At 49.2% G+C, this 23,015-nt stretch overlaps 2 protein-coding genes across 3 annotated transcripts; both read left to right on the forward strand.

Moving 5' to 3' along the window:
- Nucleotides 1–2,106: 2,106 nt before the first annotated feature.
- Nucleotides 2,107–4,180, forward strand: LOC117842779 (NAC domain-containing protein 4). 2 transcript variants are annotated; one of them, XM_034723293.1, is made up of 4 exons: nt 2,107–2,257; nt 2,545–2,801; nt 2,906–3,210; nt 3,320–4,180. In XM_034723293.1, exons 2-4 carry the CDS (start codon nt 2,606–2,608, stop codon nt 3,920–3,922), a joined length of 1,104 nt encoding a protein of 367 aa, XP_034579184.1. In that variant the 5' UTR covers nt 2,107–2,257; nt 2,545–2,605; the 3' UTR covers nt 3,923–4,180. The 2 variants fall into 2 exon arrangements, with proteins under 2 accessions (XP_034579184.1, XP_034579191.1); XM_034723300.1 differs by lacking the exon at nt 2,107–2,257 and adding an exon at nt 2,264–2,438.
- A 9,334-nt stretch (nt 4,181–13,514) lies between these two features.
- LOC117842842 (transcription factor MYB16) lies at nt 13,515–15,574 on the forward strand. Its single transcript, XM_034723369.2, has 3 exons — nt 13,515–13,832; nt 13,927–14,056; nt 14,698–15,574. Exons 1-3 carry the CDS (start codon nt 13,697–13,699, stop codon nt 15,371–15,373), a joined length of 942 nt encoding a protein of 313 aa, XP_034579260.1. The 5' UTR covers nt 13,515–13,696; the 3' UTR covers nt 15,374–15,574.
- The last annotated feature ends 7,441 nt before the right edge of the window (nt 15,575–23,015 follow it).

Below are 23,015 nucleotides of genomic sequence, written 5' to 3' on the forward strand. Positions count from 1 at the left end.
ACGGGAACGAAAGGCCCGGCACCAGCCACGATGCGCATATCAATCAGGCCGGCCACGGGTCTCTCCTCTCTCGGGCCTTTTTTTTTTTCCCGTCTGCCTCAGCTCATCCCCGACGTCAGGCGCGCATGGTCATCCATGGCAGCGAAGCGATCGAAGCCGCTGCAAGCCCTGCAAGCGGAGAGAAAGGGGAAAAAAACACGTGCGCGATGGAGCTCACGAGCTGATGATCTGGCTCGTTTTCGCAGCGAAAGCGTATGTCCATTGGCAGCAGCCCGGCGTTGAAATGTGGGATGGCCAAGGCGAGGGAGAGGACGGAGACGTGCGCTGTGCGGCGACGGCGACATGCTGCGATACGATACGTGGCTACAGTACCAGCGGTCCGGCCCCGCCGCACCGTGCGTATCTGCAGCATCGACTATGTATACGTATTGTCTAGGGATACACTTGTTCGTTCTTTTTGAGAGGGGTCGGGTACAATTTGACGTAATAATGTCGTGTCGTGTACGCCTGCGGTCGTAAGTACACATTCGTAACACCACTGCATGCTCAATGGCGGTGGTATGGGTATGAGTACGAAGGCGACATCTTTTTACCCGTAGCGCGACGTGCTCGGAAAGAACTGAAATACTCGATGAGAAATGCAGCTATGCAAAGAGAATAAATGGAACAACATCAAACTCAGGTAAGGTCCAGCCATCTAATCCATATGGGATTGATCCACTCGAACTAGAAATCGAGCAGTGGGCCTACACGACCCGACTGGAAAGATCCTCGCGGTCCTCCCATGATTTCGATGTAGATGACAGGATGATGATGACGATGATGATGAGTGCATGCAGGTTGATTTTTTTTTTTGGCTCATGGAAAAGAAGGCTGCACATGAGGTCCATCTAGAATTCTTGCTTGTGCATGCCAAACGGTGAGCTCGTCAGACCTCGCAACAGTGTCCGTAGCCGCTATGGTTTGCATCCACCACCAGAAAATGGCCAGAAATTCAGATCTCGCAGGACTACGTACAAAGTAGGGCAGGATGGATCATTGGCCCTGCTCCCGCAGAGCCCCACACGATAATTGGACGAGGATCATGCATGGCATGTTGCAGTGCTGCGGTCCACAGCTCCACATGCTGTGTATTTTGGCCGATGAGGTGTGTGCTGGGAACGAACTGCATCTTTTGGCGTATGGGCACTTGGCCGGATAGGCCAAACAGGATAGGGGCACCCAACTGTCGAGTCAACTCGTTCTTGAAGTGGTACAGTTACTGTATGGAATCATGCTGGCGGCTAGTGCTGTATTTGGCACGATGTTCTTTGTTTTGCCCATAACGCGACGACGTTTTGTGCATCGCCCATATATCAAAAAGATACTATTTCATTTGGGAATAATTCGCACGGGAAATACTGTTTGCTAGCTAGACCCAATCGAGAATGACTCCTGCACATTGATCTTGTTGCATATCATGTGAAGCGAGTATACTTCACGTTAACTATTCGTTTTTGTTGTTTGGATAATTCTCAATGTATCGTCAAAACAAAATTCAGTGTATAATCATTATTCCCATACCGTGAGCTTGATAAACCCGGACATCAGATCAGTCAGTAATACAATACATTAACTATGAAGTACCAAGTGACAAAATTTTCTAGTAGCACAGTTATGATGATTTCAGGAGGCGCCCATTCTTCAGAGCGACAAAAATAGTAAATTAAACCCCCAATTCAAAAAAAAAAAGAGGAGGAGGAGAAAACCCTCCAACCTACACGACACCTCTCCTTACGTGCAACCTAAGCTCCGGGTATATACATTTTTCCCTTAATTTTTTAAAGAAATTGCAGTGCAACTAGCCCAATTTAATTTTGTGGAGAAATAATAGACAAAACCTTTGTCAGAAAACAGTCAGTTTTCCATGAAAGTTAAACGGTCGGTTTCAATAAATATCAACAAAATTAACCAGCTGGCCCCACGAATGATATTGAGGGATCATGGGCTCGGTAAAATAATTAACCACTCCATGGCCGTCAAAGTCAAAAGGTTAACTAGGAGACCCATCACCCCGGCCGGACAGCCGGCCGGCTGCCGTGCACCAGCACCACCGCGTGTTCTGCTTCCTTCTTGGCCACGTCTCTTTCCCTCTAAAACGGCAGCACCCGGCCGCCTCCTTTCGCAGTATATAAGCCCCCCGTCGTCCCCCTCCCACCTTTAACAACTCCACTCTCTCCGATCGCCCGGAAGAATCCGTCCACAACAAGCCCAAAAGGTTAGCAGCCTCCTTTTCGATCTCCAGATCCGCACTGTTCTGATGGTGCTACCTGTGATATCCCCTCTGTTTCTTTATGTGTTCGCCATATGTGCTGCATCGATGCAGTTTCTTGCAGCCTTTCTTTCGTTGTTGCTTGTTCGATTTGGTTCCTGATTATTGAAGTGCTTGCTCTAGCTAGGTCCACAAATAAATTTTTCCCTGATTCTCTCTTGTATGATCACCAAAATCTTCATCGAGTCGTTGTTTGTGCTGACGAGTACTGCTTGTGTGATTGTGCATCTCAGATAAGCTGTGATCAAACCGAGGGTTTAGACGGCGATCCTTAGCTCACTGGCCAGGCACGAGATGGAGCACGACGTGCACCACCACCAGCTGCTGCAGCAGCAGCAGACCATGGAGCTCCCTCCGGGGTTCCGGTTCCACCCCACCGACGAGGAGCTCATCACGCACTACCTCACCAGGAAGGCCGCCGACCCCCGCTTCGCCCCGCGCGCCGTCGGCGAGGCCGACCTCAACAAGTGCGAGCCATGGGACCTGCCCGGTAAGCCTACCAGCTGATCGATCTTTTCACTGTCAGATTTCGAGGATCATTCATTAATGGTTGAAGTCACACGTGCGCGCATGTATGGTGGCGGTGTGCTGCAGCTCGGGCGACGATGGGGGAGAAGGAGTGGTACTTCTTCTGCGTCAAGGACCGCAAGTACCCGACGGGGCTGAGGACGAACCGGGCCACCGAGTCCGGCTACTGGAAGGCGACGGGCAAGGACCGGGAGATCTTCAGGGGCAAAGCCCTCGTCGGCATGAAGAAGACGCTCGTCTTCTACACGGGGAGGGCACCCAGGGGAGGCAAGACCGGCTGGGTCATGCACGAGTACCGCCTCGACGGCAAGCACGCCGGCACCAGCAGCAGGAGCAGCCTCATCCCCTCGATCAGAGCTGGCGCGTCAAAGGTGCTTAATTCGCTGCCTGTGCATGTCGTCTATCGATAATCATGCCTCGCCAGCGAGTGGCGTGTGGATCCATCTAACCGCTGTTTAATCTCTTGGCTACGACGCGCAGGACGAGTGGGTGCTGTGCAGGGTGTTCAAGAAGAGCATCGAGCCGCCGTTGGTGGCTGCTGGCGGCAAGAGGTCGTCGGGCCCATGCGTGGAGGTGGCGGACGTCGTGGGGCCGTCGTCCATGTCCATGGCGGACGACCTCGCCGCGTGCGCGCTGCCTCCGCTGATGGACGTGTCCGGCGGCAGCGGCGGCGGCGCCATGTCGCTTTCTGCGGTGGCGGGTATTGAGCTGCCGCCACCGGCACAACACGTGACCTGCTTCTCCAACGCGCTGCAGGGCCAGTTCCTGAACCCACCCTTCCTGCTCCCCTCCGCCGGCCCCGCGGCGGCCGCGGACCACCACCTCGCCATGGCGTCCTCCGCCTCGCCGTTCCTGGCGAGCATGATGCAGGCGGCGCAGTACGACGGCGCCGCGGACGTGGGCGGCATGGTGCATGAGCTCCTGCAGGAGGGCGGCGGGTGGTACAGCAAGCTGGGAGAGAGGGAGCGGCTGAGCGGTGGCGGCGGCGCGTCGCAGGACACCGGCCTCACCTCGGAGGTGAACCCCGGCGAGATCTCGTCGCGGCAGCACATGGATCACGCAGCCTCCCTTTGGGGCTACTGAGCTCGATCTCTTGATGGATCATCATTAAGAATTGAATTAGTATTAGTTACTGGATTGGGAACCGGGATTATTGTTGTATTGTAGTGCAATTGGATGTTGTCATGCAAAAGGGAAAGAAGTTGTGAGCAATCAGCAATGTATAGTACTGTAGTCTACTAGATCGATTTGGTTTGGAGTTGCTACTGTAATGGGAGTACTGTTGTGTGACAGCCGGAAAGGTCTATTTTGGAACGCGGAAATTCTATGGTAACCTCGCAACACACTAGCATTAATATTGTGCGATGGCAGGAAATGTCCACTTCCAAACAGAAATTTCTACCACAATCCTGCAGCAAGATTACTGTTGTGCAACAGCTAGAAAGGTCCATTTGGAACACCAAAAGTTCTACGGTAATCATGCAACATACTAAGATTATTGTTGCCAGTCTCGGAAAGTCCTCTATTGTAATCTTGAAACATATTAAGACTATTGTTGTTTGATCACTGGAAAAGGTCTGTTTGTGACCTGAAAATTATGCAATAACCTCGCATCATACTATGATCCGGAAATTATGCAGTAACCTTGCAACGTACAATGACCCGGAAATTATGCAGTAACCTTGCAACGTACAATGACCCGGAAATTATGCAGTAACCTCGCAACATAGTATGGCACGAGAATTCTGCAATAATCATGCAACTGTTGCGTGTCTTAAAAAAAATACTATTATGTGACAGCTGGAAAATTCATTTGGAATGCAGAAATTTCTACGATAATCTCGCAATATGTTAAGAGTACCATTGTGTGACAGCTAGAAAGATGCATTAGAACACGGAAAATCCGCCATAACCTCGCAACAAAAAGTGTTCTCTTTGGAAGAAAGTAGATTACATAGCAATGTATAGTGACCACATCGCACGAAAACAAGGACCACACGCAAAATATATAGAGGCATTAGATTTTTTACATGGCAGAAAAGAGAGAATATCTAACCAATGTATCTTTTGGCCGGTGCTTCTCCCTTTGAAAGAGAAACAGATACAAGTGATATCATCTTAAACCTAAAAGCTTGACTTATAGTTGTGCCGGGCTAATCCAGCATTAAACCTCCTAGCATGGTTTGGTGGCGCCTGAGCCATCAGCCCCCCGTTGCTACCCTTTTGTCCCATGCCCCAGTGCACCTCATCTAGCTAGCACATCTGCAAGTGCCACAATGCAAGATGGCCGGCCGGTTCCATTGCCTTTGGAGCCTGGCTTTCCACTTTCCAACCCTCTAACACATGCAAAAAAAAAAAGGGAAAGAGGCTCATGCAGCAGGATGCCTATTGCCTAGCAACACATGCTGAAGCGCGCAAGCGCAACGCCGCATGTCACCGCCACCTGGCTCCCATGCCTCGTTGCGTCCGCGGCGCAGAGGGGGTGGTGGAGCCCGCGGAGATGAGATTCCCCCATGTCATCCGTTTTGTCCGTCGCCCGCAGCGGCATCGGTGGCGCCATGACATCGGCCATCGCCGGATCGCCCGGCCCGCGTCCACCCCACGAGCAAAAGCTCCCTCTCCTCTCCTCGCGACCTCGCGTTGCTTTCAGTCCAGCACGGCGGACCCGCGGGCTCCGCTCCGGCTGATCATGAGCGCCAGTAACGGGGAGGGGAGGTTGGTTCACCTGCTAATAGAAAAAAAAGGGAAACCATGTGCCGCCACGGGCGAGTCCCGCGAGGACAGGTGCGTCCGCTTCTAGATCCTCTGATTCTCTGGCATGTCGCGTGCCGGGGCCCCACCACCGTACCGGGGGCTAAATTATCTTAGCATATCTCCTCGGCTTTCTTTTAATCTGTCTCGTATCTTTGGACATTATCTCCGCTCTTTTTACGGTTAGAGAGTTTCAGATAAAGACGCATGCACGATGGATTCGAATTACAAAGTTTTTTCTTCGAATTTATTATGTATGTGTTGAAAGAGTGTGTGTGTGTGTGTGTACGCAGATTGCACTGCCAGGTCGATCGCATTGGCCTTCTCATTGTTTACTCATGATTGAAGGGTTGAAGCGGGTGTTGGGAATATGTCGGGCATGATTCCGAGTTGGCGAGACGCCACTGACAGATTACGGGGGTGTTTGGATGCGGGTACTAAACTTTAGGAGGGGTCATATCGGATGTTCGGATGCTAATTAGGAGGACTAAACATGAGCTAATTATAAAACTAACTGCAGAACCCCTATACTAATTCGCGAGACGAATCTATTAAGCCTAATTAATCCATCATTAGCAAATGGTTACTGTAGCACCACATTGTCAAATCATGGACTAATTAGGCTTAATAGATTCGTCTCGCGAATTAGACTCCATCTGTGTAATTAGTTTTGTAATTAGACTATATTTAATACTCCTAATTAGTATCCAAACATCCGATGTGACGGGTACTAAAATTTATGGGGGTGTATCCAAACACCCCCTACAAACCCAACCCTGCTGTATTTTATCCTCTTGACGTGCAGATGCCATCTGATGTGAACTTGCCAAGTGTAAGTGTAAGGGGGTGTTTGTTTCTTTAAGGCCTGTTCGCTTCAGCTTATTCAGTCGGCTTATCAGCCACCAAACAATGTTTTCCTCTCACAACAAATCAGCCGTTTCAGTTTTAAGCTGAAGCGAACAGGCCTTTAGTCACTCCTAAAATTCCTTTCACATCGAATGTTTAGATACTAATTAGGAGTATTAAACATAGCTTAATTACAAAACCAATTGCACAGATGAAGACTAATCTGCGAGACGAATCTATTAAGCCTAATTAGTTCATGATATGACAATGTGATGCTATAGTAAACATGTGCTAATGATAGATTAATTAGGCTTAATAGATTCATCTCGTGAATTAGTTTCCATCTGTGTAATTAGTTTTATAATTAGCTCATGTTTAGTCTTCCTAATTAGCCTTCGAATATTCGATGTGACATAAATTTTAGTCCGGATTAAAGATCCAAACACCCTCTAAAACTACAACTCTGCATAGATGGGATGCAGGGTCGAGTCTCTTTCGTCATTCTTTCCAGCAACATGTTAAAATAACAAATCAAAACCCCAAGTTGGGCGGATCTGTCCAGCTCTGGTGTGTAAGATGGTACCATCTATCAAAGCCCCTATCACCCTCGGCCACATCAGGAAACACATCTGCAAGGCCGAAGTGGCGCAAAACTATGGGCGGGCTCCTTTTTCTTTTTTGTTTATGGCAGTACTGGAGGATCTCGACAGGTATAGAATAGATGAGACCGTTACGTGAACAGGAGTACTCCTACTGGGCATCTGCTCATGCAGTGCAACGAACCGGGTCAAGATACGTCGCGGGAAGCAGGGCAGGGCAGGGCAGGGCAGGGCATATCCCCATCAGCAGGAGACGCCCCTGGATCTAACAAAAGTTTGGTTGGGACAAGATAAGATATTCGTAGGCCCAAATAAATTGCGAGGAATTGGAGTGGAAAAGGACACGAGGCGTTGGAATTGGTGGGTGTGGCATGGATGGGACGTGGAGCACGAGCATGTATTTTTGATCCGTGACTTTGGTGTTTATTGCCTCTTGGGAGACTCATGCATAGGGGTTGAGGTACACCGTATACTGTTCTTTTTCTTGTTAAAGATTGGAAGGAATTATTCTTGACATAATCCCGAGGTCAGTTATGCTATAAAACATGCTACATGGATTCTGTTATGAGTGCCCTGTAACAAGGAAAAGAGAGTTGAGAAAATTTTAGAAATGGGAAGAACGGGAGCAGGTGATGCTAATAAAAATATAGTGAACAAAAAGTACAAGTAATTCAGAATACCAAACACTCGAAATTGGCCACCATCAAAATAAAACGGCCCATAAGGCAAGTTGGGTAGGGGCCCATACAAGAATAGCTGCTGGCGGCCTGGCCCAGAAGAACATAAAACAACAAAAAAATAGAAAGCTTCCGATTAAGGAATTAATGAACCATGGATCGAACACGCAACCTTCTCATCTGTAGTCAGACGTGCTACCATTGCACCATGGATCAGGCTGTGATGAAGTATATAATATAAAATTTAATTAATGACATGTTCCTCGTACTACCACCACCTTCTCAGTAGCTCCTAGCACGTGATTTGTATAACCCCGTTTTGCCCTGATAGAAAAGGGAGAAGACCCCGTTTGACGGTAGCGTTGGATCTTAACCAGATAGCAAGCACGTCCCTATCCGCTTCCATGTTCCACAAGTACTCCGACGTACTGTACGTACGCGCGGAAGAACGAACCTCTCATAGGCGGCGGCACGCGATCATCAACAAAATAAGCCCGCAAACGCACGCTCATGAATGCCTCCGATCCCCGATCCGATCCGATCCGATCCATCGACTCGACATGTACAAGACACACCGCAAACCGCATCTACGGCTATAACTACGCATGCCCCCGGCGATTAAAACCGCAGTATAATTATCGTGACATAATCACGCGGTACCATCCGATCTAAACCCGCCGGCTAACACCATCCGTCCAATCCAATCACGTCGTAACCGCGCCCAGTAGCTAGTAGTAGCTCATCACAGTCCCCCCAGCTACTCCCGTAGCGTAGTTCCGCGCCGTTCGCGCCCCGCCGGCTTTGCGCCGCTCGTCGGATCGCGCGCGCGCGCCGGGAACGAGCTCGGGGAATGAGCGAGGGCGGCCATGTCCTAGCTTCCCGTATTGATGGAACCATGTGTCCCTGTCGGCTGTCCTTGCCGGGCCAGGGGCCGGGCCACCTCCGCGGCTGGTGGTTGCGCCGTCCATTCGGTCCATTCGCCGGCGATGCGCGCGCGCCGATTGCGGCCGCCTCGCGCGTACGAACGCGGGCTCAAGGCTGGCAGTTGTTGCCTGCGCTGCATTGCATGGATCGACCCATGCGGTCTGAACTGAAGCTCTTCTGAATTCTGAAATTGGGTGGAGCGAACGCCCGGGGGAGCTTGCTTTTATTGGTTTTTTCAGACTTCAGAATGAATGAATGGTTGACTTTCAGTTGGCTAAAATTGCCAGACTTTCGGTTCAAAAATGTTTCTGAAAATCTGCTGCAAGGTTTTAGTAGGCCTATTTTATTTATAACATAGATGTAGCACTGTCAGCTCACTCGGTGGGACTAACCTTTGGTTTGGCCCTTGCTTGTTACCATCAATTTTGCTGCAAACTTGAACCCTGAATTTAGAAAAGGTATGAGAAACTTGCTTCTTCCGCACGAACGATTGTGTAGAAACTCAAGTTCACCGCACCACGCTAAACCCGGGACATGAATACTAGTAATTAGCAATGGTCAAACCGTACCAATATATCGAAGTAATCTCACTGGACAAGGTAAAAGAACGCTGCACAAAACAGTGCAAAAACATGTTGAGCTGTTTTCAACCTCAACAGGAGGGGCAGGAACAGAGAGGGGGTCACTGATCGCAAAGAAGCAATCGGTGGACCGTTAGCTTTTCCCCGTAATAAATAGGATCATGCACGCTCATTTAATCCAGTTACTGCACAAGTGTGCTGTCAGCATGTGCGTCGCGCAGCGTAACTTCTACGGAGTAGTATTTTCTCACCTCGTGTGTAGGCTGATTGGAGTTCTTACTGCCATAAATGTACTCTTTGCCGGTCCACGCTGAAACCACGAGCACGGACCGTATCAGAGTGTCGCCAGCTGAATTCCCTTCTTCCTCCACATGTAAAGTCTTCGGTCGCTTCACCTCTGCGGTTTACTGCACACAGGGTGCTTCAGGTAATCAGGTTAATGTCTCTCTGCCACCTGTTGTTGCGGATCTCATCAATGTGGGGGTGATCCGTACCTGACTGGTAGGTTCATCATTCTTGCTGCGTGAAACAGGAAAGGTACTGCGCCGTGACAGTCACCAGTAACCTAAAATTTGTCCAGTAGTATCGGTGTGTATCTTCGGTGTTTTTTTTTCCTCTCTTGAAAACAGGTGTGATCCTTTCTTTCTCTTGCTGACATTTCACATGAGCACCTGAAATCTTTGACTGCTGAGCCGCGTGCAGGCTGCAGAGCGCCTACGAGCATCCGAGGTCACCTGCGCGCCCTCCCTGATCGGGTGGCAGCTCACGTCGTTCTCTGACGAGGGCTGCCGGCTTCGTCCGGCTCGCTGCCATCCGTAGCTACTACTAGGTGACAATCAATTTATGTTCACTACTCCATCGACCTACGGATTTAAAAAATTATTATATTTGGAAATTATTTAGAAATTAAACTCTTAGTCAATTTCAATTGTTTACCTACTACTCTCTTAGTTTTTTCAATACTTCAACATAGTACTTATGTAGATGTGTACTAATCTTTATTCAATTATGATTGATTTTTAATTATTAATTACTCTATACACTTTTTCATTCATTCACACTTTTTTTCATTTTCTATCGCATCATCGTACATTTTATTTAGCATAAAAATCAATACTTTTCATCACTTCCTCACGTACATGTACAAATAATCTACATGTGACACTCATCATGCTATATACCTTAACTTAGTATTTCTATATTAACAATGACATAAATAGGTAATTAGAATAATATATTAGTTTACTTTTGGACTTTTTTGAAGATGCACATGAAGATAATTAGATTAATATTTAGGTATTTATTTTAGGTTATTTTTAATAACAACATACGTGGGATTTTAAGTTATGATTTATAATGATATACATGAGTAAATTGGGCGAAGATTATGGGGGTTACTTTAGATTAGTTTTTATAATGATAGAGCTCGATAATTTAGATATAGGTTTATGGTTTATTTTAGAATATTTTCATAATGATAGTGGTGGCTAACTTTTTAGAAAATATAATAGAACAATGACTATGATTATTAGAGTTTACAGGATTGTGTTTGATGTGATGTTTCTGATTTTTGTGAAAAATTCTAAGATTTTTTTTCTAGCGTGTCTCATGAGAACTAATGCGGAGTCTCCAATGGAAAAAATAAGACCATATTGTTACACAACTATTACCTTTAGCTACCTCTCATACAATACTTAGATAGATATATACTTATTACCTTCATCCGGTTGCGATAGATTTTAGTTAGTAACTACCGTATAACATTTTCATCTATATTTACAATCTTTAACTTTTCACTTTGCATCGTTAGTATGCGCTTGAATTTGTTTAACGGACCCTAAGTTTGAGCTATAATTGTAACGTAGAAATCTATATTCTCATCACTTCCTCTATATCTTTATAAATGGTGACACACATCAATACCTATGTACCTTAATTATTATATCATATACTAATAGTGAAACAAATAAATGATTTAGAATCATATATTGGTATATTATTTTTAATTAAGGTGATTTGGATTCAAAAGTAGGGTTACCTCATGTTATATTTAATGATAGCATATGTGGGTAATATAGATGCAAACTTATGAGTTTACTTTAAGTTATTTTTTAAGTATTTGTGGTTGGCAATTTAGTTGCAAATTTAGGGGGTTATTTGAAATATTATTTATAATGGCATAAGTGGATAATTTAGATGAAGATTGGGGGGTTACTTTAGTTTATTTTATATGATGGCAAAGGTGGGTGATTTAGATATAGATTTTTAGGGGGTTACTTTAGGGTATTTTCATAATGGCATATGTGGGTAATTTTTTAGAAAATATAATAGACCCAATGGCTATGATGATTTGATCCTACCGATTGATGGCCAGATGTTTTGCTTTTTTGTGAGAATTTCTAGAATTTCTCTCTTTTTTAAAGTGTTCATTTAGGATACTAGTTGGTTTCACCTGGAGGCTAGTAATAGTAAAATAAGATGCTACGTTAGGCTGTTGGGGTTAATGGCTTCTCGCGTTGGGTTCCTGAATCCTGACACTGGGAGTTTCTCTTCGAGTGCTTATGGATTTGCAAGCGAGCATTCAAATTTCGGGGGTGTTTGGTTCCACGGACTAAAGTTTAGTCCCTGTTACATCGAATGTTTAGATACTAATTAGAAGGACTGAACATGAGCTAATTATAAAACCAATTGCACAGATAGAGGCTAATTTGCGAGACGAATCTATTAAGCCTAATTAGTACATGATTTGATAATGTGATGCTACAGTAAATATGTATTAATCATAAATTAATTAGGCTTAATAGATTCGTCTCGTGAATTAGCCTCCATCTATATAATTGGTTTTATAATTAGCCCATATTTAGTTCTCCTAATTAGTATCTAAACATTTAATGTGAAAAGAGACTTTAATTCGTGGAATCAAACACCCCTTTCTTTTCTTATGTGTTCCTGGGGAACCAAAATTCAGAGGGGGAAGGCAAAATGACCATGTCTCTTCCACGTTGACTGTCAGAAGTTGAGATCGATCGATAATTCCTTGAGGAGGGGCACATGGGCACATGGGTGTGTGCACGGATCTGTTTACAGGGTGGTCCTGTGGCGATTGGGCATGGAAACCGCACAATTAATGGCTTAAACGATCCACTGTTCCTATCGTGATGCGAGTGTAAACTTGGATAGAATTTTTCACAGTGGTCTCTCTCTGAAAGGATCTACACTAAGAGTTTTCTTTCCCTTTGTTTCTAGAACAAAGAAAAAAAAAAGAATACTCGTATTTGAGCAGACAACCTTTCAGAACGGGAGCGGACATCGCTCAGTCCTCAGTGCATTAGCGTCATCTCTTCCAAGCTGACGAGCACAGTAAACACAGGTCCCTGAAAATGTCAACAGAGTCACTTGGGCAACGAACGACACGCAGCAGACCCGTTTTCATCTGCAAGTGGCAAGCGGCTCCACTGCCTCACCCCAATAACTGCTCCCGCCCCGAACAGGGCATACCATGCGTTGCAGGGTAGGGCCATTTTACCCTCACCCCAGACCCAGTACAGCAGGCGCTGCCACATGCACAGGAAACTGACCAACATCTCGATTGTGGCTGCTCCGACGAGATGGGCGCGCGCTCCGCCGGCAGCCAGTCAGTTACTGGCTGCTTACTGCTGTGGTCTGTGGTATCATTTCGGTATGAAGCTGGCGCCAGGTGCAGTCAAACATCCGGATTCGTACCGCCCCAAGGAATTAAAAACGCTTTGCTTCGAGCAAGAAGCCAAGAACTCGGATCCGAGGCTCGGGACGACGACTCGTAAGCCGTAGCGCTAGCGCGCGCGCACAGCAGCACGGCGACCCTACGGCTAGGAGACGACGGAGAATGTGGTGCGGCGGACCAAACAGTTTAAGCGCATGAATATACGTACGGCGAAGCCCGGCCGTCGGTTCCGGTACGATGGCATGGCGCCGCCCGTGCCGCGCGGCGCGGCGCGGCGAGGGAGGGATCGAGGCGGCGGGCGGCGGCGCAGCCCGCGGCGGACCAAACCACGCACCAACCGCTGTCGCCGTCGGTCGGGAACGAACAGTACGCGTGCCGGCTCGTCCCTTGGCACCCGGCCGCCGCCGCGCCCGCGCGCGATGTGCACACGGTGCGGCGCGCACCAACACGGGCGCCGCACGCCCTATGAAACAGCGACGGCCCGATCGTTCGATCTGGACGGCGGAGATCTGCCTGCCCCTCGTGGCGCGGCGCGCCTGACGGCTGGAACCCAAGAAGATTCTCATCCTCCAGCGCTGGGCACGGGGCTGGCCAGTCAGTCCCGTACTGGGTCCTCGGCGGCACGTACGCCAGCCGCCCAGGGCACCACGCTCTATTTATGCCGCTAGCTAGCGACACCGGCCGGGTCACTTGGACACTGGTAGTCACTTGGTCCGTTCTCAGTTCTCACTAGCTACAGCTCCATTCGCCGTTCCGATCGTCCCTGGCAGGTCGGGATGGGGCGGTCGCCGTGCTGCGAGAAGGAGGCCAGGCTGAAGAAGGGCCCGTGGACGCCGGAGGAGGACCAGAAGCTGCTCGCCTTCATCGAGCAGCACGGCCACGGCTGCTGGCGCTCGCTGCCGGCCAAGGCTGGTCAGTGAGAGCTAGATCCTCGTTCTTTTTGCTAGTGTGCATCATGCATGGATCAAGTGTGTAGTGTACTGATGCTGTTGCCTTTGCTGGACAGGGCTGCGGCGGTGCGGCAAGAGCTGCCGGCTCCGGTGGACCAACTACCTGCGGCCGGACATCAAGCGGGGCAAGTTCACGCTCCAGGAGGAGCAGACCATCATCCAGCTCCACGCCCTGCTCGGCAACAGGTGATGCGCCACTCGCTCATCGATCACCATCATCATGCACTGCTTGATTCACCCGCGACAATTCGACAACTCTTGCGCGCGTGTGCCCTGTGTGCATGCGCACGCAATTCAGCAGGAAATTGTACTGTCCCGGGCAGAAGCTATCCTATCCGGCCTGCATCTGATCTGCAAGAACGTGGTGAAATTGAAGCGTGAAAAGAAAATTATTTTTCTTTGGTCTGTCACTAGTCACTGCCCAGTGGGATTGGCTAATCACGTTTGCCATCAATGCTAGCTGCCGAGCCCGCTAGCCTCGCTGTGCCTCGCCATCCATGTCAGGGAGGGCGCTGGACCATCGTCACCGCTCGCTTGTCGCCCCGCGGCCTGGTCCTGCCATGTTGACCTCGCCACGCTCCCCATCATTCTTGCCATCCCGGCCTGTCTCTCCCTCCCTCCGACCGTCCGTCCGTCCTGCACCACGAGCTCCTTCAATTCCTCCCCCCCTCCTCGCACCACACGCACCTCTAATCATTTAGTATTTACACTCGCCATTTCTTTTATCGTGTTGTGCGTCACATTTCCGGACACGACCCCCTTGTCATGTGAAAATAACAGAGCAGGAGAGGTGAAAATTGACTGACATGCTCGTGTTCCATCCGCAGGTGGTCAGCGATCGCGACGCACCTGCCCAAGCGCACGGACAACGAGATCAAGAACTACTGGAACACGCACCTCAAGAAGCGCCTCGCCAAGATGGGCATCGACCCCGTCACGCACAAGCCCCGAGCCGACGCGCCCGGCGCCACGGCCTCCGGGGCGCGCTACAGGGCCGCCGCGCACCTCAGCCACACGGCGCAGTGGGAGAGCGCGCGGCTCGAGGCCGAGGCGCGCCTGGCGCGCGAGGCCAAGCTGCGCGCGCTCGCCTCGCCGCCGCCGCCGCCCGCTTCCGCGCCGGCGGCCAGCGGGCTCGAGTCGCCCACCTCGACGCTCAGCTTCTCCGAGGGCGCGATGTTCGCCGGCGCGGCCCACGACGACGTGCCCGGCGCGGCGCGCGCGCCCGTCGTCCTGACGCCGCGCTCGTACGGGGAGGCGTTCGGGGAGCACGGAGACGCGCCGGGCTTCCTTGCCGGCGTCCTTCTCGACTGTTCTGTCGCCGGCGCGGAGCAGAGGTTCGCTGCCGCGTCGACGGACGCCAGCGTCGGCGAGCAGCAGGAGGAGGAGGACAAGGGCTACTGGAGCAGCATTCTGAATATGGTCAACTCGTCCATGTCGTCGTCGCTGACTTCCGAGGCTGTCACGGACCCGGCGATGTACTTGCCGGCGGTGCCAGAGTTCTGATCGAGTAGCTGTCGTGCATTAACGAACTTGTGCTAATGTTACTTTGTCAAGGATGTTCCTAGGTGTTTTGGTTGTAGTGGGCTAATGGTTGTCGATGTGGTTTGGTTTTTTATGTGCAATAAACATGTACTGATTTTGTTTGTGGGTGTCTCTGATCGAGTACAAATAATAGTGCTAATGTACGTACATGTGTTTCTGAAATTTGGCGCTCTCTTTTTCCATGAAGGTCCTCGTCTGAATTTCATTACCATAACAGCAACGGAATTACACAGTTTGGTAGTTTTAGTATCCGGGACTGGTAACCAGCAACAGATTCAGACGAAGCCATCAATAGAGAGGCGCACAGGGCCTTCTCACTGAGGCTTGCAGAAAGATTAGACTTTTCAACAACCAGAGTAACATAAACCTAAACAGAAAATAAAATCTTCTCATGTTCCACCAGAGGGCTGATTTGTTGAGCATTTCCGCTTCTACCAGAGCAGCACGACCCCATTATCGCGAGTCAGTGCTTCCTGCGCATGGAAGTGAAGCACCGTTGTCTTCATTGCTTCCGCTCCAGCCTTCAAGTTCTGTTTGTCATTTGGCTTCTGAAGACCTACCCAAAATGAAATGAAAGCAGATGTTGAACACACAATCTCGGTAGGAGATTTTATATATTTTTTGTCGAAGTAAATTGCATTTCTTGCTTTCCACAGGGCCCAATGGATAGCTGAAAGGCCTACCATATGAATACTTCTAGTTCGAGGTATAAATTTGGCGCTCTCTAAGCATTCAAGAAAAATTGGAATCACGGTACATGTGTTCTAAATCCCATTGCTACACTCTCCCCGCATGCATTACTAGTGATATTCCAGTGATATGGCTTCGAACTTGTTAACCCTAGGGGCATTTCGAGCTTACTCAGCCCTGTAACTTTCGTTATCCTTCCACTACCAAACCAAGCTCGTGTGTCCCATCGCGCCTTCCATTTTCCCGTAGTAATGGTCTCTTGGACACAGGACACTCCACTAATGTGCCTCTGCCTCCTCTAGTTCTATCGTCGTTACAGATGTGATTTGTTAATTAAAACATAATTGCTACTTACTCCCTCTGTCTTTGAATATAAGTATTGAAGTGTTTAAAATTTGTACTCAAATACAAGACATCCTAGAATTTTTGGACAAGTATTAAAGGAAATCATTTAATTTTCCTTAGCTCTCAGCTTCATACTTACCTACTATTCTATTCCTTCCTCCGTTGCTTAATCTTAGAAACAACATTAATTACGGCTGGTAAACAAGGAGGTCTCGGAGGGTACATGGTCTTAATATGAACGGAGGGAGTAGTACCGTACCAATAAAGATGAGGAATATGCTTTCAGGCATGACTCTTAAGGGAGAAATGCAAATTAAGGAGCACAAATCCACCAACCTTCCTTCAAGGATCCGTGAAAGAGAACGCCCTCTCGGGCTACGTATGATGGATTGTTGGCGTTGGTGCAGAGATGACTCTGCCGCTCAACGAAGCACTCGCACGCTCTACAAAACAACACATTTCCGCCGCAAGTTAACATAAATCGAAAGCTTTGGATCCCTATTAACGAGCAGCGACGCACGAGCGTCTTGGACGAAGGTCACCTCTCGACCATACCAGACCATAGTGGGTGTGGGTGCGGTGCGAGTGAAGTCGGCTTGCACGTCAACATCGTAAAAGACCACGCCGTTATCTGGTTTTTCGGCCTTCAAAGTGTTTATACCGTCCGTCTGTCTAACAACATAATGAGGTGCGGCGAAAACATCGTAGAGGCCTACGTTATTAACGTGCCGGCGTTTGTGGTTTGGTTCGTACTGCTAGCACTCACTGTTTGCCTTCCCCTTGCTTAGTTGGAATTCTGTATACTGCCTTTCACCGTGGCCGCCATCAGCTTCACGGCGGAAGGAAGCGGAACCCAGCCAATTACACGACGCTTTTTCCCGGCGGCGTTCCAGACTTCCCCAGTCCAGCCAACAGGTCTTTTTCCATCGTATGCGTCGCGCGGCCCACACAAAGGCCCACCGCCCACCAGCTGTCACAAAAGGGCCCGACCTTGTTTAGTAGTAGTAGCCGTACACACACTGACACACAAAAGCCCAACAATTATGGGCCAAACTATCAGCCCAAGAAGTCTGGAGCGCTTCGGCCCGGCATAATCTCTAACCGACGAAACCTGCGGACAAACTCGCGCACGCCATTGGAACTGGACTGGAAGTCCAGTCCCAGAGACATCGGGAATTCTATCGACGCCCTTCTGGTGGGCTGGTGAATGGCTCGGCTCGGCGGTCCCCACCAACCTCAGCCCATCGGCCGTCGCCGCCGGCCACCTCGCACGCCCTGGCGCGGGCTCGCGGCCCTGAGCTTTTCCCGCTCCGCTTTCACTAGCGTCGTGTGGCTTACCTCGTCTCCCTCTCCCACGTCCTTGACGACTACGGCGGCCACCTCGCCTTCTTCCTCCTACTCGTGCCACCGCGCCGAGGGACAAGCACGGCGTCTGGCGCATGGGGCAGGCGACCGGCAGTCCGCGGTCGCAGGGAGCGGCGTGGGCATTGCCGCCGTTGAGGTGGAGTTGCCGGCTGCTAGGCACCGCGCTTGACGTGCGGTTCCGCGAACCTTCCAAACGCTCAGGCGCTGTTTGGCGGCACGAGCGCATGGCCTGGAGCTAGAGTGTTAGACGACAGGTGGGAGAGGAGCAGCGAGCGGTCGCTCGCCTGGAGCCAGGGACGGGCATGCCCGTCAACGATGCAATCGCGCGCACGCAAGAAGCGCCGCCGACGAACGTGATTAGCCTGTAGGGCGTCCGCCATGTGTTCGACTGAATGTCGACCAGGAATCTGCATTCTCGCTACGTGTCTAGAAGCATAACTCATCTGATAGCATATAGCATGTAGTATGGCTGTAGCTGCTGTGGGCGCTCTTGCAGCATCTCAGGTGAGCTACTTTAATTTGTACTACTACAATAGAGTGGTTTCCCTTTCAATGTCCTCCACACATTTGGCTCTCATCTGCCAGAATGTCAACCGGTACGTACTCAATAGGCAATTGATCAGCAAGAGCCTACGCACATCTTGCATTCTTGCTACATGCAACTCTTCGTGAAATGGTTATAAACTATGTATGATTATAATTACTTTGCCAGAAAACTATATGGCAAATAATGGATTGCTACAATCAATTCATATCAAAGTTTTTAATGTAATCTTTACTATTACATCAATCAGTTTTTACAGGGTGCTTTTCATTACTTCGACCAAGTGATGATACTACTTTACAGTTGATCTTGACCAACAGACTAAAACACAACATGATACTTATTATGGGATTTTTTCCCCCTCAAAGCCTATGGTATATATCATTTACATTATTCCCATTGTTGACATATACAAATAATTGTAAATTGCTTGTGTGTATCCCTGTTTAAGATTAACCAGAAATAAGCTGGACCAACTAGGCTACTTATGGTTGCTGCCGATGCCCTGCAAACGAGAATCCATATTCTTTCATTAACTTACCTTGCTTCATTCTGCTATACATGAACCATATCTTGCTTTATCATTATCTACAGTCCAAGATTTTTTTTCGAAGCATAGTTAAACAGATCAAACAATGCTGCTACGGTCTAAATATGTAAATTCAATCATTTATGACTTTTCAACTTGTTATAGTAGCCGATATTCTGATTACTACAAGTATACCCACTAAGTAGTAACTACAGTACATGTCAGTGACCATTGGCTTATATCAAAATTCAAAAGCGAACACTGATCGAGCTTCCATACATATATATCAGCACATGATGCCATTAGGAGGCACATATTTTAGAGCATACGTCCTAAAATTCTAGATCACTAGCTCCCAACACTACTAGAAAAAGTGGCTCTAGTACCAGGTCCAACCCCCCTCGTACTAGCAATCCAGTACTAGAGGGTGTTAAAAAATTAAAAAAAAAATCCCCCCGCCGACCTCGGCTCCTGCCGCCACCGTCCCCCGCCGGCCCTGGCCTCCCTCCGCCCGCCGCCAGCCCTCCTCCACCTCCTCCCGCTCCTCCGCCTCCACCGCCCGCCGCCAGCCCCCTCCGCCTCCTCCTCCGCCTCCACCGCCCACCGCCAACCTCCTCCGCCTCCTCCTCCTGCTCCTCCGCCTCCCTCCACCTGCTGCCGGCCCCCTCCGCCTCCTCCTCCCCCTCCTCCACCTCCTCCGCCCACCGGCCCCCCTCCTCCTCCTGCCCCTCCTCCGCCCACCGTCGGCCCCCTTCGCCTCCTCCTCCTCCGTCTCGTCCGCCCGCCGTCGGCCCCCTCCGCCTCCTCCTCTCGCCGCCCGAGCCATCCCGCTGCATCCACGAGCCCTCGCCCTCCCGCCGCTGTCGCATCCTGGACACACACACACACACAGATATATATATATATATATATATATATATATATATATATATATCCGCCGCCGCCGCCTCACCTCACTCCGCTGCTACTCCTCACCGCTGGCGAGGGACGAGCGGAGGGGGGAGGGGAGGGGAGGCAGAGGTGGCGGGCGGAGTGAGAGAGGGAGGGAGAGAGGAGGGGTGCCGGAGTGAGCTGGGAGAGGGAGTAGGCTAGGACGAAGGGAGTGAGAAGGAGAAGATAAGGACTAGAGAGGAGGGGCACTGGAGTAAGAAGAAGGCCAGGCGATGGAGGGCCGTGCCTCGAGGGAAAAAAAGGAGAAAATAAATTGCACAGACGGAGGGAGGGCTCTAGTACCGGATGTGGGCTCCATCCGGTACTAGAGGTCACCCTCTAGTACCGGTTGGAGTCTCCACCCGGTCCATCCGGTACTAGACGGCCTCCAGGGGATCCTAAACTTGGATCCGGTAAAAGTGACCGGTACTAATGCTAGGGACGAGATGTCATTTTTTTAATAGTGCAAGTTGCATCAGAAGGCTTCGATACTTGAAACATTTCTCTGTCCTCAACGGCTAGTGCTCCTACGATGGCGCAGCGCCAGGATTTCTAGTGAGACACGGAAAGGCTTCCGGCACCTGTACTCTCTCTGGTAACAGCTGAGAACAACTCCAAGAGTCTTCCAAAAAAAATTTCCCAAAATTATTTATTGGGGGCTCTACTAAAAATTTCTTTCCCCAAAATCATGTAACCCCACAACAGATCCTCAATAATAAACTCCCCAATACTTCAAAACTGGCCACATCATCACGTATGACCCCTCTGGCAAGTTACACGGTAACTGATCTGTCCATCTCGTCTCTCCATTCTGTTGGAGATGCCCAAGAGGGCCTGGCTCAATAAGAACGTGCTGACCCATTAAGCAAGCATTATATATCTAATCATCAGCCAAAGAGGTGATTAACCCTAGGGCTAATCCACCTGCACCTTGCCACACGCACTGCCTGGGGCGCTGCTGCCGCCGCTGCTGCATGCACCTGCCTGGTGCGCTGCTGCAGTCCTTCCTCCCGGATCAAAGGTTGATCGCAGGGATCTCCGAGTACGTGCCATGGAGTGTTAGCACGCTCCGGTTCGTCATCCCATCCCGTACGTGTGGACTACCGTAGAGGTGTCGCTCGGTTGCGCACTTTGTCAGATTGTACAACTACTTCCTTGATGTCGATCGGATCGACCACTTGCGCTTCATTAAGATTTCCACTGCGATGCGTGACGAGCAAAGGTATAATCTATGATCATCTACTCGTAAGTTATCCTGTTTACGCGGTTATTTTTGTGTGCTAGCGAGTAGCATACCGCGTTTCCTAACAGTGGTACCAAGGCTGTGCTTGTGTTGTTTTGATCTAGATTAAAAACTTTGCATGGTTGGTTGTAGATCAAATCATTTTGGCGAATAGCGTTACGCGCAAATTGGATTGTTTTACTCCGTTCTTGCTTCCTCATTATGTGACTAGCTAACTGTCCGTCTTTATGATGGCGCGCGAGCGTCGCACAACTGACCATGAGGTTGTGAGTACATGTAGCGAAGCAGTTGATACGCGGCGTGAACGGCTATGTCGGCTAGAACGCCATGTCTGTTAGCTTGCTGGTAGCATGCGAAAAATCTGTTCTATCCGTTATCGGTTGACCGACCAGATCGTGTTTTAATAAAAAAGGGGGACGCGTTGCATCGTTCGTAGAAACGCCTAACTCGTTTTTGCAGAGAATGATGTGATGGTATGGCCTCAAAATCATGTGATGATCTGTGTGTAATAAATTCGTGTGGTCTGCATGTCACAAATTATTATAGCCGGGTTAAGGCTGTTCCTATTTGGCCTGCGTGCCACTCCTGTGATGTAATTTATTATTTTATTTTAGCTACTAGCGTGTATTAGCTTAATTAGTGTATGTAATTCTTCGACATGATCGAAGCGACTCGGCGACCGTCGTACCTTGGAGAAGGCGCCCAAGATGCGACATCTTGGCATAGGCATGCGCACTGGTGGTCATCGACATGTGCTGCTTTTCGTTGGATGAAGAAAGGCCATACTATCACAATAATTTGATTATCTGTGATGATTATTATTATGCACTGCCTGTGATGAGCATGATAAATCCCTCACAAAAACTTAAGATTTTATGCCCTTTCAACAACTGCACCATTGGGGTCTTGTTAGTAGGTGATGGGTCTGCCAAAGCAGGGTGTCATCTTCTACCTTGATCCATTGGGTGGTGTCGGACACCACAACATAGTGTTGGTTTGCTTGATAGAGCTATCAAGTCGGACTTGGGCTTTGGGGCATAAGTGTTGGGAGCTGAGACATATGATGTCGCCCAACAAACGAGAGTCGCATTGGATGCGATTGGCAAGTGTTGCCTACCTTGTTCACTATGATGCTAGCGGTGATGCCAAAGCTCACTAGTATCACAGGAAACGTTGGATCTCGTCCTGCTATGAAACGCCAGGTGACGTTCGCACAACATGGTAGGAATTCTTTCATTAAAAGTGTTAATAAAAGAAGTGCTAACTGTTGCATATCTTACTATTGTAGAAAATGTCGAGTGCACTGCGATCGATCCTAGATAGAGATAAGCTGAATGGAACAAACTTTGTTGATTGGAATCGGAACATGAGAATTGTTCTCAAACAAGAGAAAAAAGAGTACGTTCTCGTTACGCCTTACCTAGAAGAGCCTCAAAATGTCGCACACACTACTAGTGCATATCGTGCTTATGTGAAGCATACCGATGATGTAGTGGATGTGCAGTGCCTGATGCTTGCTTGCATGAACTCTGAGCTGCAAAAGCAATTTGAGAGCACTAACCCATATGATATGATCGTGGGTTTACGTGGCATGTTCGAAAACCAGACGAGGGTTGGCAGGTTTAATACCTCAAAGGCCCTGTTTGATTGCAAGCTTGCTGAAGGTGCTCCAGTCAGCCCTCATGTGATTAAGATGATTGGGTACATTGATAGCTTGCAGAGATTGGGTTTTCCCCTCGATGACGATCTCACCACCGATGTGTTATTGCAGTCCCTGCCTGCTAGCTTTGAGCCGTTCATCCTGAACTATCACATGAATGGTTTGAAGAAATTGCTGACTGAGTTGCATGGGATGCTTAAGACGGTAGAGGCGAGTCTTAGGAAGACTTCTAGTCATGTGATGATAGTCCAGAAGGGTAAGAAGCGTAAGCGCCCAACGAAGGCTAAGAAACCTGCC

The sequence above is a fragment of the Setaria viridis genome, chromosome 1 (genome assembly GCF_005286985.2).
Source record: "Setaria viridis chromosome 1, Setaria_viridis_v4.0, whole genome shotgun sequence".
NCBI classification, from domain to species: Eukaryota; Viridiplantae; Streptophyta; class Magnoliopsida; order Poales; family Poaceae; genus Setaria; species Setaria viridis.

Coding starts and splice junctions, on each gene's coding strand:
- LOC117842842 (XM_034723369.2), top strand. CDS start 13,697: ATGGGGCGGTCGCCGTGCTGCGAGAAGGAGGCCAGGCTGAAGAAGGGC. Junction 13,833..13,926: donor CTCGCTGCCGGCCAAGGCTG/GTCAGTGAGAGC, acceptor TTTGCTGGACAG/GGCTGCGGCGGTGCGGCAAG. Junction 14,057..14,697: donor CACGCCCTGCTCGGCAACAG/GTGATGCGCCAC, acceptor TTCCATCCGCAG/GTGGTCAGCGATCGCGACGC.
- LOC117842779 (XM_034723293.1), top strand. CDS start 2,606: ATGGAGCACGACGTGCACCACCACCAGCTGCTGCAGCAGCAGCAGACC. Junction 2,802..2,905: donor CGAGCCATGGGACCTGCCCG/GTAAGCCTACCA, acceptor GGTGTGCTGCAG/CTCGGGCGACGATGGGGGAG. Junction 3,211..3,319: donor TCAGAGCTGGCGCGTCAAAG/GTGCTTAATTCG, acceptor TACGACGCGCAG/GACGAGTGGGTGCTGTGCAG.